Here is a 16,422-nt window from a genome sequence, read left to right as displayed (position 1 = left end):
CAATATCCCTGATAAATTACATCATTTATATTGTTTGGATCACGTATGTGGGCAAACTGGGATTAAAGCTTGCTCTCCAATATAATTTTGAACGCCTTAGAAATATCTCTCTCAATGAATGTTCTTTTATCTGAATCAACTTTTATTTGTGCAATAATACTTGTATCATGGGGAAGGCTTGGAAATACAAATACATAGTGAAGAAATACCTTGCAGACACCTTGCTATAGTGCATGTAGGACGCAATGACCACTCCCGTCTTCCCCTGATTTCCCTAGCACAAGGAAAATAAACTGAATGATAAGGCATCTGAAGAAGTATCTTGGGTCACAACGGCAACACATTATTAATCCTCCCAGTCAGTACCTTGCAGTATAGGACTACCACGTGCTGTGGGTCGCTGTTCAGCCAGGCCTCCATGGCTTTACAGATGGAACAGATAACATCCAGTGATGGTGCGTGACAATCCGGCCAGAAGAAGTCCTGAACCTATGAGAGGATGAAGATGGTAAAAGTAACCTGGGATCACCAGTCACAGTGGTCTGGCTCAGTGTCAGACAGAAGTGTGCCTACACTGAGGCAACGTATGGAGGCAGCAATTTATAGCGTCTCTTGTTTGAAGATACTTTATTGCTGGAAACCAGCCAACATATTAGCAGTTTCTGCTCTGAGATAATATATTACAATATTATTTACCTTTGGGTTAAGTTTGCCAATATCATGTCTTTTCTTTGATAGATTAAAAAGCTGTAAAAGAAAAGAAAAAATAGAACACATTGAGCACATATAATACTCCCCGACAGTAGCATTCTTCCTTCTCACGGACAGTAATGAAAACACACACACGCATAAAGCGCTATGTCAAGTCTCAGACACTCATTCAGGGCAGTCTGTTACCAAGTACTTGTCCTCATGCTTGGACCTCAACATGCTCGCCACCTCATGCAGGTTGCTACGGTATCGTTGCTCCTCCAGGCTAGTTGGGAAGAAGACGCTTATGATACGCTCAGTGATATACGTTAGATCCAGGTCATAGCTGCGCTGGATCACTTGGTCCAGACTGAAACTCCTGCATCAGAGACAAACATGTACAACAACATAAGGTGTAAGAAACTTGCCTGTGATACTATACATTATACCAGCTGAACGGCAATAATGCCCGATGTATACACAAAAACAGAAACACTATTGTTGGTGAAGCTACATAACACCAGAAATGTGTGTGTATCTAGCAAAGTCACAGCAGGAGAAAATAGTACGGGCGGTACTCGCTCCAACAATTGTTCTCCTGTAATGAATTTGGAACTACAAGCTTATTTCAGATTTAATACAGGGCAAAAAGCAAAAACAATCTTCCAAAATTTATTTTAATAATTACTGCCTTTGTATATAAAGTGGTATTCTGACAAAGTAAGTTTCTGTGTTCTGTGGAAATACAGAATGGCGTGTGTTTACTGGAGATTATGGGCGAGAGTCAATTGTTTTTTGGGCACCCGGTGGCTGATGATGGAGTAATTCAATGGTTGTTGCTGATGCGCGAGCAATGCTGCGAGTGCCTGTATTTCTGTGAGCACCCTCCTGAGGCGAAAAGTCTGTGGGTACATTAGATAGTTTAGCCGTGTTATGTGGCTAAACACAATGCTTTTGTGCGTAACACTTAATGGGTGCCTGCATCCAATCAGAGCAACAATTGATTAGTTACATCAGGCACTCATTACATAGAGCACTTATTTCAATAGCCCCATGTTGTTATTTACACTACCCGACACAATTACCAATCGGATGGTTTGGTAAGGTCCTCGTATTTAGGTCCGTCAGTAACGGCCTCAATGGTGCACCAAGAAGACAATGAAAATTGACTATATAGAGGAAGTAAAAAAGTCATAGCAAGGTTTCCATAGGAGAACACACAAAAGCATAGTTGACATAACGCCACAAACTCTGAGGGAAAGTGTGAATGAGGTGGGCTGGAGGGGGTGCAGGACCCAAACATGGATACAAGATGAATGGAGGGACACATGAAGGGCAGCCTGGACCCCTGGTGACAGCACGTAATTCTGTAAATGTAATTAATTCTATACATTTTGTTTAATAAACAAAATCAAAACACAGCAAAGAAGAAGCATTATCTCAATGTGCACAATACTGTTTATAGGAAACAAGAAAAAGTGAACAGGTTTTAATATTAAATTTCACCTGCCACCTACACGCAGTGGAGGCCACTGTACCTACTGTATATTCATTAGAATACAGCCTAGTGATTCATCAGTATCCAGTGACACCCCAGAGGTATAATGTGCCTCAGTGATGACAATGGCTCCTTGTTAATTGACAAGCTGAGTTCTCAAACATTGGTTCAGCTCACAAAACGAGCACTTGTGCTGAAACCACAAAATCCTAAACAGAAAACATATAAAGTATAACAAACAGTAGCAGAAATACTACCCTGTGGGGGCGGTAGTTCATACACGTTTAGGTCTGGAACTAAGATCATGTCAGGGGTCAGCTTCCTAACCGCATGTGTCAATCCAGTCATACATACTAGAGAGTTCTAGGAAACTGCAAACACTTCTCTAAGTCCGTGAAATGTTCATTTCTGGGTATCATCTGGGCATATGCAGAGAAGAGAGCCATTTTGCAGGACTGTGGTGGACATGTAGTCAGAGTTACACCATAGTCGTGGGTATACTGAGGGGACACCTATTTCAGTCAGATTGCTTGCAATTGTTTATGAGAACAATGATGGCTATCTCATATATGGAAAAAGTGAGGCAGTGCGATGAATACACACAAGACCTTAGTAGTCACATTACTATTTCTTCTTCAATCTATTTGTATTCAAAATGCAGCTGCATTCAGACCTGTGTGCAATTCAGAATCAGACCACCAAGCACAGATTTATCTGACCAGTGCAGCCAGGAGGATGTTCCCTCACCTTGGTAAGGAGCTCCTTTGTTTAAAACTGAGAGATTTTGTGGAACTCTGAAGGAGAAAAAATAAAAATAAAATTGAATTATTTAACCAACAATTTAACGTAAAATATAATTTGATTCAATGTTAAAAAGGCATCTTGTAATATGACACCCCAGATACTTGGGGCGTCCATATCAATTACTCCCTCAAACACTTTGGAGATTGTAAAAAAAATAAAAATAAAAAATAAGCCTGCCCAGAACACTTTGGGGTGGGCCATAACAATGACCCACCCCATACACCAGACACTTGGGAGTTACCCACACAAATGACCTGTCTTCAGATACTTGGGGGTTGCCCACAACAATTACCCACCCCATATACCCGATACTTGGGAGTTACAAACAACAATGAACTTCCTTCAGATACTTGGACGTTGCCCACAACAACAACAACCTGCCCCATGACACTTGAGGGTTACCCACAACAATAACCTGCTTTCAGATACTTGGGGGTTTCCCACAACAATGACCTGACCCATATACCTGACGCTTGGGAGTTACCCACAACAATGAACTGCCTTTAGATACTTGGGAGTTACCCAAAACAATAACCCACCCCCAGACAATTATGGGTTGTCACAACAATAATCCTTCCCCAGACACTTGGGGGGTTACCCACAACAATGACCCGCCTTCAGATACTTGAGGGTTGCCCATAACAATGACCCACCCCCAGACACTTGGTTATTGCATACTCAATGACCCACCTTCAGATATTTGGGGTTGCCCACAACAATGACCCACCCTATACACCAGACACTTGGGAGTTACCCACAACAATGACCCACCCCCAGACAATTTTGGGTTGTCCACAACAATAACCTGCCCCTAAACACTTGGGGGTTGCCTACAACAATGACCTGCTACAAGATACTTGGGGGTTGTCCATAATGACCCACACCCAGACACTTAGGGGTTGCTCACAATTACCTGCCCCATATATTTTGGGGCTGCCCACAAGATTGACCCATCCCGAGACACTTGGGGTTGCCCATAAAAATGACACCCATCCCCTAGTCAATAACAGGCTCCCAGACACTTGGGAGTCCCAGTTACAAAAATGCTGACAATAACAGTAATTTCCAGGATGTTCGTATCAGTTCTGAACAGTGTTCCCTAAGGACAGATATGAAACACACAGTACTACTGTATTATGTATTAAGTAGTACATGGAGACTGTCACAGGGTTATGTAAAGCTAGATTTGCTGTTATGCAATTGTTTAATTATCGACATATAGCATGTAATATTATGGTTTATAGTTCTCAGTCCTCGATAATCCTTATTTATACAAGATATAGACCAGCACAGCGCTACTTTCTGACCCTCTTGCCGTTCTCTCTTACCGAGTACATTATTACAAAACACCAATGAGGAAAGTGGTTTATGATGTTTATCCAGGATAAGCAACAACAAAAATAACCTAATAACGTCAGCATGTCCTGAGTTATAACTCGCTGCAGCTTCCGAATAGGAAATCACTGTTTTTCAAACTCAAGGTCTCTAAATGGTACCTCCAGCCTGAGTTACTAGGAACAGTTTAAGTAGAATTGTAGTTTGTAACTGGTTTATTGGGAAGCAGGTCCGATATGGTGAGTGTGGGTCCTTCAGATTAAAAACTGTATTACGAAGGGTAAATTTCTTATTAAAAAAAACAAACAAAACATAGCAGGTCCCTTCATATATGATTTAAAATATAATTTTGAATAGTTTCTTGAACATTTTTATAAACAACGTAATTATTACATATTGTGCAGTGCTACTTTTATGCCAATTCATTCGTATAGCCAACGTTAGCAACTACAGATGCTGAAATCATTTTAAACTGGCCCAGAAAGTGGTCCATTAATTTGCCATGAAGTTGTAAATTTAAGGGGACATAAAAAATTAGAGCTAAATTCGAACAAGGTGATCAGGACCCTATTTGAGATGGTTTAAACATACTCAAGTATAAATGGCTACAATGAAAATAAGATTTTACTTACCGGTAAATCTATTTCTCGTAGTCCGTAGTGGATGCTGGGGACTCCGTAAGGACCATGGGGAATAGACGGGCTCCGCAGGAGACAGGCCACTTTAAGAAAGAATTAGGATACTGGTGTGCACTGGCTCCTCCCTCTATGTCCCTCCTCCAGACCTCAGTTAAGGAAACTGTGCCCGGAAGAGCTGACAGTACAAGGAAAGGATTTTGGAATCCAGGGTAAGACTCATACCAGCCACACCAATCACACCGTATAACTCGTGATAAACTTACACCGTTAACAGTATGAACAACAACAGAGCATCAGATAAACCCTGATGCAAACAACATAACCCTTATTTAAGCAATAACTATATACAAGTATTGCAGAAGAAATCCGCACTTGGGACGGGCGCCCAGCATCCACTACGGACTACGAGAAATAGATTTACCGGTAAGTAAAATCTTATTTTCTCTAACGTCCTAGTGGATGCTGGGGACTCCGTAAGGACCATGGGGATTATACCAAAGCTCCCAAACGGGCGGGAGAGTGCGGATGACTCTGCAGCACCGATTGAGCAAACACAAGGTCCTCCTCAGCCAGGGTATCAAACTTGTAGAACTTTGCAAAAGTGTTTGAACCCGACCAAGTTGCTGCTCGGCAAAGCTGTAACGCCGAGACCCATCGGGCAGCCGCCCAAGAAGAGCCCACCTTCCTTGTGGAATGGGCTTTCACTGATTTTGGTAGCGGCAATCCAGCCGCAGAATGAGCCTGCTGAATCGTGTTACAGATCCAGCGAGCAATAATTTGCTTTGAAGCAGGAGCACCCAGCTTGTTGGATGCATACAGGATAAACAGCGACTCAGTTTTCCTGACTCTAGCCATTCTGGCTACATAAACTTTCAAAGCCCTGACTACATCTAGTAACTCGGAATCCTCCAAGTCACGAGTAGCCACAGGCACCACAATAGGTTGGTTCATATGAAAGGATGACACCACTTTTGGCAGAAATTGTGGACGAGTCCGCAATTCTGCTCTGTCCATATGGAAAACCAGATAGGGGCTTTTATGTGACAAAGCCGCCAATTCTGACACCCGCCTAGCCGAAGCCAAGGCTAATAGCATGACCACCTTCCACGTGAGATATTTTAACTCCACGGTTTTTAGTGGCTCAAACCAGTGTGATTTCAGGAAACTCAACACCACGTTAAGATCCCAAGGTGCCACTGGAGGCACAAAAGGGGGCTGAATATGCAGCACTCCCTTTACAAACGTCTGAACTTCAGGAAGAGAAGCCAGTTCTTTTTGAAAGAAAATGGATAGGGCCGAAATCTGGACCTTAATGGACCCCAATTTTAGGCCCAAAGCCACTCCCGCCTGTAGGAAGTGAAGGAAACGGCCCAGCTGGAATTCCTCTGTAGGGGCATTCCTGGCCTCACACAAAGCAACATATTTTCGCCATATACGGTGATAATGTTTAGCCGTCACGTCCTTCCTAGCCTTTATTAGCGTAGGAATATCCTCATCCGGAATCCCTTTTTCTGCTAGGATCCGGCGTTCAACCGCCATGCCGTCAAACGCAGCCACGGTAAGTCTTGGAACAGACAGGGCCCCTGCTGCAACAGATCCTGCCTCAGAGGCAGAGGCCATGGGTCCTCTGTGAGCATTTCTTGCCGTTCTGGATACCAAGTCCTTCTTGGCCAATCCGGAACAATGAGTATTGCTCTCACTCCTCTTTTTCTTATGATTCTCAGCACCTTTGGTATGAGAGGAAGAGGAGGAAACACATAAACCGACCTGAACACCCACAGTGTCACCAGTGCGTCTACAGCTATCGCCTGAGGGTCTCTTGACCTGGCGCAATATCTCTGTAGCTTTTTGTTGAGGCGGGATGCCATCATATCCACCTGTGGCAGTTCCCATCTCCTTGCAATCTGCGTGAAAACTTCCTGATGAAGTCCCCACTCTCCCAGGTGGAGGTCGTGCCTGCTGAGGAAGTCTGCTTCCCAGTTGTCCACTCCCGGAATGAACATTGCTGGCAGTGCTTGTACGTGATTCTCCGCCCATCGAAGAATTCTGGTGGCTTCCGCCATCGCCACCCTGCTCCTTGTGCCGCCTTGGCAGTTTACATGAGCCACTGCGGTGATGTTGTCTGATTGAATCAGCACCGATTGGTCGCGAAGCAGGGTCTCCGCTTGACTTAGGGCGTTGTATATGGCCCTTAGTTCCAGGATATTGATGTGAAGGCAAGTCTCCTGACTTGACCACAAACCTTGGAAATTTCTTCCCTGTGTGACCGCCCCCACCCTCGGAGGCTTGCATCCGTGGTCACCAGGACCCAGTCCTGAATGCCGAATCTGCGGCCCTCGAGAAGGTGAGTGCTCTGCAGCCACCACAGAGGAGACACCCTGGCCCTGGGGGATAGGGTGATCAGCCGATGCATCTGTAGATGCGATCCGGACCACTTGTCCAACAGATCCCACTGAAAGGTCCTCGCATGGAACCTGCCGAAGGGAATGGCCTCGTATGACGCCACCATCTTTCCCAGGACTCTCGTGCAGTGATGCACCGACCCCTGTTTTGGTTTTAAGAGGTCTCTGACCAGTGTCATAAGCTCCTGCGCCTTCTCCGTCGGGAGAAAAACCTTCTTCTGGTCTGTGTCCAGAATCATGCCCAGGAAGGGCAGACGCGTCGTAGGAATCAGCTGCGACTTTGGAATATTCGGAATCCAGCCGTGCTGTTGTAACACTTCCCGAGAGCGTGCTACACTGATCAGCAACTGCTCTCTGGACCTCGCCTTTATGAGGAGATCGTCCAAGTATGGGATAATTGTGACTCCTTGCTTTCGCAGGAGCACCATCATCTCTGCCATTACCTTGGTAAATATTCTCGGTGCCGTGGACAGACCAAACGGCAACGTCTGGAATTGGTAATGACAATCCTGTACCACAAATCTGAGGTACTCCTGATGAGGCGGATAAATGGGGACATGAAGGTAAGCATCCTTTATGTAAATGGGGGAAGACATATAGTCTATATGGCTGTGCACAGGCTCAGTTAATATATACAGAAGATAGAAAAAATTAATTAACCCAAAAAACCAGCAATAGGAGTCAAAATTGGAAAGGTCAAATTGCCACTACCCATCTATATTTTTAGCTGGAGGTGCACCTGTAAGCATTATACAGTATCTAGAAAAAAGGGAGGAAGATGACCACAAGACGGTCATCTGCCTAAGAAGGCTTACTTTGTGATGCACTCCTTTATTTTATCGAATATGTAATAATTATATAATTAAAATTTAACATTTATTTAATATATTTATAATATTGTGGCCAAAAATAGACATAAACAACAAATATTGGTCAATATTGACCTGTAGGTATATATAAACAATTAAGGTTAACTAATAAATATTAATTTTGTATATACCCACACTTATGTTGTAACAATGAAAAGCAAAAAGTGAAAATATAAATCAATTTTAAAAACGGGTTGATAAGCAATCACAGAGATCCTTCCAAAATAATTTATACTGGGTCTCTATTCGATTACCCGATTAGCGGTCCACGTTGTCTCAGTTGATGCACTTCTCCTTTGATTAGGTGAGAAAAGAGAATCATGTCCTCTAATTAGGCAGGAGCAGTGGGTATTAGTTAAATCACCATAAGTGATAGCCACCAACACACCTTAGAGCCTTAGAGTATTGATCAAATTACCAAATTGTGATCCAACATCCCAGCCATAAGTCATGGATGTAAATACACACTGATTGTCATTTACCAGATGATATAACCGTTTATCAGTATAATCACTGTGTCCTTTAAGCCTACATGCATTCTAGAACACAGTAAAACAAGTAATTATCGTTGTGATAGATGGATAATAGTGGATGTATTTGGCTGATAAAGGTCAGTGCCAATCAGATAACCTGCCAATATAATGAGGCGAACAAGTGATATCACAATAAATGACTGATTGCGGATACAAATGGCAAAAAATAGGGGTAGGTGGGGGGTTTTTCGCCAATCAAATCACCTGTAACAGAGTAATGCCATCAGAGGGTGTTTAAACATTAATCAGCATAAACATTGTACCGTAGCATTTGAATGTACCAGCCTGTATAAAATCAATCCTTGTTTGGGTCAGGCTGCATAAGTTAAATGCAACAAAACACACCTTCCCAGGTCAATGATCCATACAGTATGTATGCAGATAATCCAATTTATACATATTTAGATGACCATATACATAGAGAGGGTAAACATGTAACTGAATTTCTCTGAGAGGGTGCAGATGTCCCAGCAACTAACGGTCAATTCCCCTTTCTGCTGTCGTCCCATGTGAATCAAATCAGTGAATGGGAACGATGAGAGTTCGGGTCATACCGGTTGTTGGGACAGAAGAAAGAAGTGCGAGTTACTTCTGCTGTCCACAAACCGGACCTCCACTCCCCTGTTGTGTCACCACAGTGCAGGGGCAGCGGGAGACCTATCGTGGATGAGAGAGCCGCTCTGAGTCGTATAGAGAGCGGGTGTGTATCGGCATTAGTGTGTGCACGCTGAGTGCAGCGGACCGCTCACGTGACCAGACGCCGGGTCGGGTTTGAGAATTCCACGCTCCCGGAGACAGTGTACATCTGGATTACCAATTGATGACGTACGTTTCACCACGGGCTTGTTCACATCAGTGTCTGACAGGTCTGCCAGAGCTGTTTAAATAGCAAAGCTTTTAGTGTCACCGCTTACACTTGTACAGATTAATTAGACTGTAAAGTCCTAATAATTAAGTGAAGTGATGCGATTTCGGTTCTAACATAATGAAATGAAATAAAATCAAATGTCTGACCTTATAAAGTAATTTGGTGATGAGTTAACTGCTAATGTTGCTATTTACAATAGCAGTAATCATTTAGACGGACAAATAAATTAATTGAAAAATTATTGGATCAATTATCTTGATTGCAAAGTGTGGATATAATTTAGACATAATTTGTATCCATTGAAAGCTGGAGAGGAAATTTAGAAAGTCATGATTGTGGTTAAGCTAAAAGTATATTCCTCCATACGGGATTTAAGAAATATCCTATAGACCAAAGAACAAATAACAGGATCAACTCTAGTCATTAATGGTATAGATATAATAGTTATACCAAATACTGTCTTCGGTATGTTCAAGTGTTATATTTGTTAATTAGCCATAAATTGTTGTAAGTATGTTTGAATGTTACCACAGTAATCTATAGTTATCCTAATGTACAAACCTACGGTATGCTGACAAGATACCTGGGTCTTTATTTAATTACCCCACTTACTTTACTATTTTAGCAAAGAATAGTAAGAGGGAAAGGAAAAGGAGAAAAAAATATAAATAATAAAAAACGAGAGGTTAGGAGATATGGTGATTAGTTATAATTTTTTGTACATTATTTAAAAATGTTTTAACTGTATATAACTAATGTAACGAATTAAAAAATTAGTTAGTAACAATATAGGTCTATATGACTCACAAATACTTTTATTGTATATAGGGAAAAAGGGGCCCCATCGAGGTTATTATGCTTACTCTAATCAGATGAAATTACATCTTGAGTATATGAGGAGTAAAAGATCCCTCTAGGGAAAATATATATGGAGTGTGCCCCCAAAAAACCTCAGTGGGAGAGTCAAACCATCCCCCATATAATGAGCATGAAACGTATCCTGGTACCTCCAGTGTGAGAAAGGAGTGGGGGTATATCCCATAGGTAGGAAAGTGTGCGTAACTGTTTTACAATCTAATAATGTACTGGCCTAAATTTTATTCTGCTTAGCTTGCTAGTGCCAGTGTGTAGAGACTATGGGTAGATGTACATAATGGCTACTATGCCAATTAATGGCTTGTAAGTTGCTATAGCTGTTATAGACATACAGAGTAAGGTTATCTAAAGAGGTTCTATAGATTGAGTTATCTAAATAGATTATATCAATCGAGTCCTGAGATAGTGTCTAATAGCTTGAATTTGTCGTGCTGATAGAGAGTATATTTATACATACATGTAAACAGTACACTTAATAGATGTTATCAAATATGTCACGTTGGTAAAAAGACACTGTAATTTATACTCTCATTAAGGCCACCCGGGGCAACTGTATTAAGCCTGAAGATCCATTCACTTTCCAGTTTTTGCAGTTCTCTTTCAGAGTCTCCACCTCTGATGCCCATTTTTAGTTTGTCCAGGCAGAAGAATTTGACTCCATGAGTGGATTTGGAGTGCTGATAATAGAAGTGTCTGGCAACCGTTGTTAATTGCCTAAATCTTGCCAGATCTGATTCCACATTTCTAATGTTGCCCATATGCTCCATAATCCTCACTTTGACCATTCTTGTGGTCATGCCCACATACAGCTTCTTGCAGGGACATTGGATGCAATAAATCACATTTGATGATTGACAGTTAGTGAAATCCTCTATCTCAATTTTCTTACCATCCCTATCTCTAATTATGGGACTACTTTCCACACAGTCACAGACCTTGCATTTTCTGCAGGGATAGGTTCCTTTAATTGTAGGTTTCCGCTTGGATGTTTGACAAAAGTGACTTCTCACTAATTTGTCCCTGAGATTGGGTGATCTCTTCCAACTCATTGACACTGATGAGTCAAGATTGGAGGAGAGATCCGGATCGTTAAGGAGTATGGGCCAGTGTTTATTGATAGCATTCTTAATCTCACGCCACTCTTGACAAAAACTGCCTACAAATCTGAGTTTGGGTTTGCCACCTTCCTTTTGTTTTTCAATTCTCCTGCTCTCTTGAAAAATTAGAGCATGTCTATCTGTGTGGAGGAGTGCCCTGCTAGCTTTTTTGATACAGCGTTGACTGTATCCCCTTTCTTTCAGCCTGGTAGCGAGCTCTTTACTCTGGATTCTGTAGGTGTCATCCTCTGTACAATTTCTCCTCAATCTAAGGAATTCTCCTCTTGGTATGTTCTGTATTGTAGCTGGGAGGTGTGAACTTGTTTTCAATAGCAGACTGTTACTTGCTGTTTTCTTTCTAAATAGCCTTGTTGCCACCATGTCATTGTCATCTCTATAGATCCTCAGATCCAGGAAGGAGATTTCATCTTTATCCATCTCATATGTTAACCTTAAGTTGAGAGTGTTATCATTCAATTTCTTGATGAAATTAGCTAGCTGTTTCTCTTCCCCTTCCCAGATGATGAAAATATCATCTATGTATCTCATCCATGAGATGATACACTTGGTGGACTCTTCATTCTCCTCACTGAAGACCACTTCTCGTTCCCACCATCCTAGGTAGAGGTTTGCATAAGTTGGTGCGCATGCCGCGCCCATTGCTGTTCCTCGTATTTGTGTGTAAAATACGTCAGCAAATGTAAAGCAGTTTTTGTGGAGAACGAAGTGTAGCAATTTCAATAGAAAATCATTGAAGTCACTAGGACCTTCCATTTCCAGGAAATATCTGACCGCGGAGATACCATTCAGATGGTCGATACTGCTATATAGTGATTCGACGTCAAGACTTGCTAGAATATGATTTTTTTCTAGCTTAATGTCATGTAATTTCATAATTACATCTCCAGTGTCCCGCACATATGATGGTAGGCTAGTGACATGTCTCCGTAGGTGAGTGTCTATGAAAATACTCGCCTTTTCGGAAACTCCCCCAATCCCAGAGACAATAGGTCTACCTGGGGGGGTTTTTTGATTCTTGTGCACTTTGGGTAGCAAGTAGAAGGTGGGAGTCCTAGGGTGTTCTACTCGAAGATATTCACCCTCTTGTTTCGTTATCACCTCCTCTGTTAAGGCTTTATCGATGATCCGATTCAAGGACAGTCTACAGTTGTCCGTTGGGTTAAAGAGAGTTTTGTTATAACATAGAGGGTCATTTAGTTGTCTCTTGGCCTCCTTGACGTACATTGTCTTGGGCCAAATGACAACGTTGCCCCCTTTATCGGATGGTTTAATTACCACATCCTCCCATTTGCTAATCTCATTGAGTGCTGTTCTTTCTTCACGCGTTAGATTATCTTTATATCTCATTTTACGCGCACAGATCTTATCCAGGTCACGGCTTACCATATCTGTGAAAATCTTTACCTCAGGACATAGCTGGTCCTGAGGATAGAAGGTAGATTTTTTCTTACAGATGGTCCTACCTGTAGTCCTAGTTTCGGTGGCCTCGGTTTCTGAGAGTTCCTCCAAAATGGAAATCATTTCCTGGTCACGTTCGTCAAGGTCTATCCTATCTCTTAGGGACAGAGTGGGACCTGTATCTCCCCCTTGTGTAATAGGTTGTGAATGTGTAAGTGGGTCATATCTCCCATCTAGGTTCCCTTGTGTATGATATTTCATTAGTAGCAATTTGCGTCCAAACAATTTAATGTCTTTCTCCCATTGAAACCTGTTGCAACTTTTTTGTGGAGCGAATGACAGACCTTTCTTCAGGACCTCCTCTTGTCCTTTGGTTAAAATATGATCCGACAGATTGACTACCTTCAATAAGGTGCCTTCTTCTAGTATTTCTTTTTGTAGTTTACCTTCCTTTTGGGATATCTGTCTGTCTGTCATGGGTGTCTCCCATCTCTGTGTCTCGTACCTTCCTCTTTGACCCCCTCCTCGTCTTTCTTGTGCGGGGAAACCTCTTCCTCCCCGCTTGCCTCCTAAAAAAGGGTCCGGTTCACTATTAATCTGTTTTCTAGGATCCGGACCTTGAGTATCATATGTCTCCTCTCCTCCTGAGGATTCTATTTCTGAGGATGTGTAGGATTCTTGATAAGTCTGTCTCCTATTTGGGTCCTTGAGTCCTTTGTTCCATTTAAAAATCTTATCATTTGAAAAATCTCGTTTGTCACGCATGTATTTATTTCTCTTCCTTTCTATAACAGTATCCTCATATGTTTCCAATTCCTTTTCCTGTTTTTCAAACATCTTTTGAAATTGTGTATCTTTTTCCCATAGTTCCAACGTTTTGGTGAGTTTCTCCACTTCTTTGCCAACTTCCTCCAAGACCATAAAAATTATAACTAATCACCATATCTCCTAACCTCTCGTTTTTTATTATTTATATTTTTTTCTCCTTTTCCTTTCCCTCTTACTATTCTTTGCTAAAATAGTAAAGTAAGTGGGGTAATTAAATAAAGACCCAGGTATCTTGTCAGCATACCGTAGGTTTGTACATTAGGATAACTATAGATTACTGTGGTAACATTCAAACATACTTACAACAATTTATGGCTAATTAACAAATATAACACTTGAACATACCGAAGACAGTATTTGGTATAACTATTATATCTATACCATTAATGACTAGAGTTGATCCTGTTATTTGTTCTTTGGTCTATAGGATATTTCTTAAATCCCGTATGGAGGAATATACTTTTAGCTTAACCACAATCATGACTTTCTAAATTTCCTCTCCAGCTTTCAATGGATACAAATTATGTCTAAATTATATCCACACTTTGCAATCAAGATAATTGATCCAATAATTTTTCAATTAATTTATTTGTCCGTCTAAATGATTACTGCTATTGTAAATAGCAACATTAGCAGTTAACTCATCACCAAATTACTTTATAAGGTCAGACATTTGATTTTATTTCATTTCATTATGTTAGAACCGAAATCGCATCACTTCACCTAATTATTAGGACTTTACAGTCTAATTAATCTGTACAAGTGTAAGCGGTGACACTAAAAGCTTTGCTATTTAAACAGCTCTGGCAGACCTGTCAGACACTGATGTGAACAAGCCCGTGGTGAAACGTACGTCATCAATTGGTAATCCAGATGTACACTGTCTCCGGGAGCGTGGAATTCTCAAACCCGACCCGGCGTTTGGTCACGTGAGCGGTCCGCTGCACTCAGCGTGCACACACTAATGCCGATACACACCCGCTCTCTATACGACTCAGAGCGGCTCTCTCATCCACGATAGGTCTCCCGCTGCCCCTGCACTGTGGTGACACAACAGGGGAGTGGAGGTCCGGTTTGTGGACAGCAGAAGTAACTCGCACTTCTTTCTTCTGTCCCAACAACCGGTATGACCCGAACTCTCATCGTTCCCATTCACTGATTTGATTCACATGGGACGACAGCAGAAAGGGGAATTGACCGTTAGTTGCTGGGACATCTGCACCCTCTCAGAGAAATTCAGTTACATGTTTACCCTCTCTATGTATATGGTCATCTAAATATGTATAAATTGGATTATCTGCATACATACTGTATGGATCATTGACCTGGGAAGGTGTGTTTTGTTGCATTTAACTTATGCAGCCTGAGCCAAACAAGGATTGATTTTATACAGGCTGGTACATTCAAATGCTACGGTACAATGTTTATGCTGATTAATGTTTAAACACCCTCTGATGGCATTACTCTGTTACAGGTGATTTGATTGGCGAAAAAACCCCCACCTACCCCTATTTTTTGCCATTTGTATCCGCAATCAGTCATTTATTGTGATATCACTTGTTCGCCTCATTATATTGGCAGGTTATCTGAGTGGCACTGACCTTTATCAGCCAAATACATCCACTATTATCCATCACAACGATAATTACTTGTTTTACTGTGTTCTAGAATGCATGTAGGCTTAAAGGACACAGTGATTATACTGATAAACGGTTATATCATCTGGTAAATTACAATCAGTGTGTATTTACATCCATGACTTATGGCTGGGATGTTGGATCACAATTTGGTAATTTGATCAATACTCTAAGGCTCTAAGGTGTGTTGGTGGCTATCACTTATGGTGATTTAACTAATACCCACTGCTCCTGCCTAATTAGAGGACATGATTCTCTTTTCTCACCTAATCAAAGGAGAAGTGCATCAACTGAGACAACGTGGACCGCTAATCGGGTAATCGAATAGAGACCCAGTATAAATTATTTTGGAAGGATCTCTGTGATTGCTTATATTAAAATTGATTTATATTTTCACTTTTTGCTTTTCATTGTTACAACATAAGTGTGGGTATATACAAAATTAATATTTATTAGTTAACCTTAATTGTTTATATATACCTACAGGTCAATATTGACCAATATTTGTTGTTTATGTCTATTTTTGGCCACAATATTATAAATATATTAAATAAATGTTAAATTTTAATTATATAATTATTACATATTCGATAAAATAAAAGAGTGCATCACAAAGTAAGCCTTCTTAAGCATCCTTTATGTCCAGAGACACCATAAAATCCCCCTCCTCCAGGCTTGCGATGACCGCTCTGAGCGATTCCATCTTGAACTTGAACCTTTTCAGGTATATGTTCAGGGATTTTAAATTCAATATGGGTCTGACCGAACCGTCCGGTTTCGGTACCACAAACATTGTCGAATAGTAACCCCTTCCCTGTTGAAGGAGGGGAACCTTTACCACCACCTGCTGGAGATACAATTTGTGAATTGCAGTTAACACTATTTCCCTCTCTATGGGGGAAGCTGGCAGGGCCGATTTGAGGTAACG

The 16,422-nt window shown here is 41.4% G+C and overlaps 1 protein-coding gene across 2 annotated transcripts in view; it reads right to left on the bottom strand.

The window, feature by feature from the left end:
- The window catches only part of TNS2 (tensin 2), a 275,056-nt gene that overhangs the window by 80,095 nt on the left and 178,539 nt on the right, over nucleotides 1-16,422 (bottom strand). For both annotated transcript variants that reach the window (XM_063952083.1, XM_063952084.1), the window contains exons 6-10: nucleotides 2,936-2,982; nucleotides 898-1,069; nucleotides 697-747; nucleotides 367-489; nucleotides 210-274 (exon numbers count right to left, since the gene is read on the bottom strand). In XM_063952083.1, the coding sequence (XP_063808153.1) occupies nucleotides 210-274; nucleotides 367-489; nucleotides 697-747; nucleotides 898-1,069; nucleotides 2,936-2,982 (458 nt within the window). The remainder of the gene's footprint in view (nucleotides 1-209; nucleotides 275-366; nucleotides 490-696; nucleotides 748-897; nucleotides 1,070-2,935; nucleotides 2,983-16,422) is intronic.

This window comes from Pseudophryne corroboree, chromosome 2, assembly GCF_028390025.1.
Source record: "Pseudophryne corroboree isolate aPseCor3 chromosome 2, aPseCor3.hap2, whole genome shotgun sequence".
Lineage (NCBI taxonomy): Eukaryota > Metazoa > Chordata > Amphibia > Anura > Myobatrachidae > Pseudophryne > Pseudophryne corroboree.
The sequence above is the reverse complement of the archived record's forward strand: the minus strand, read 5'-3'. Positions and strand labels throughout refer to the sequence as shown.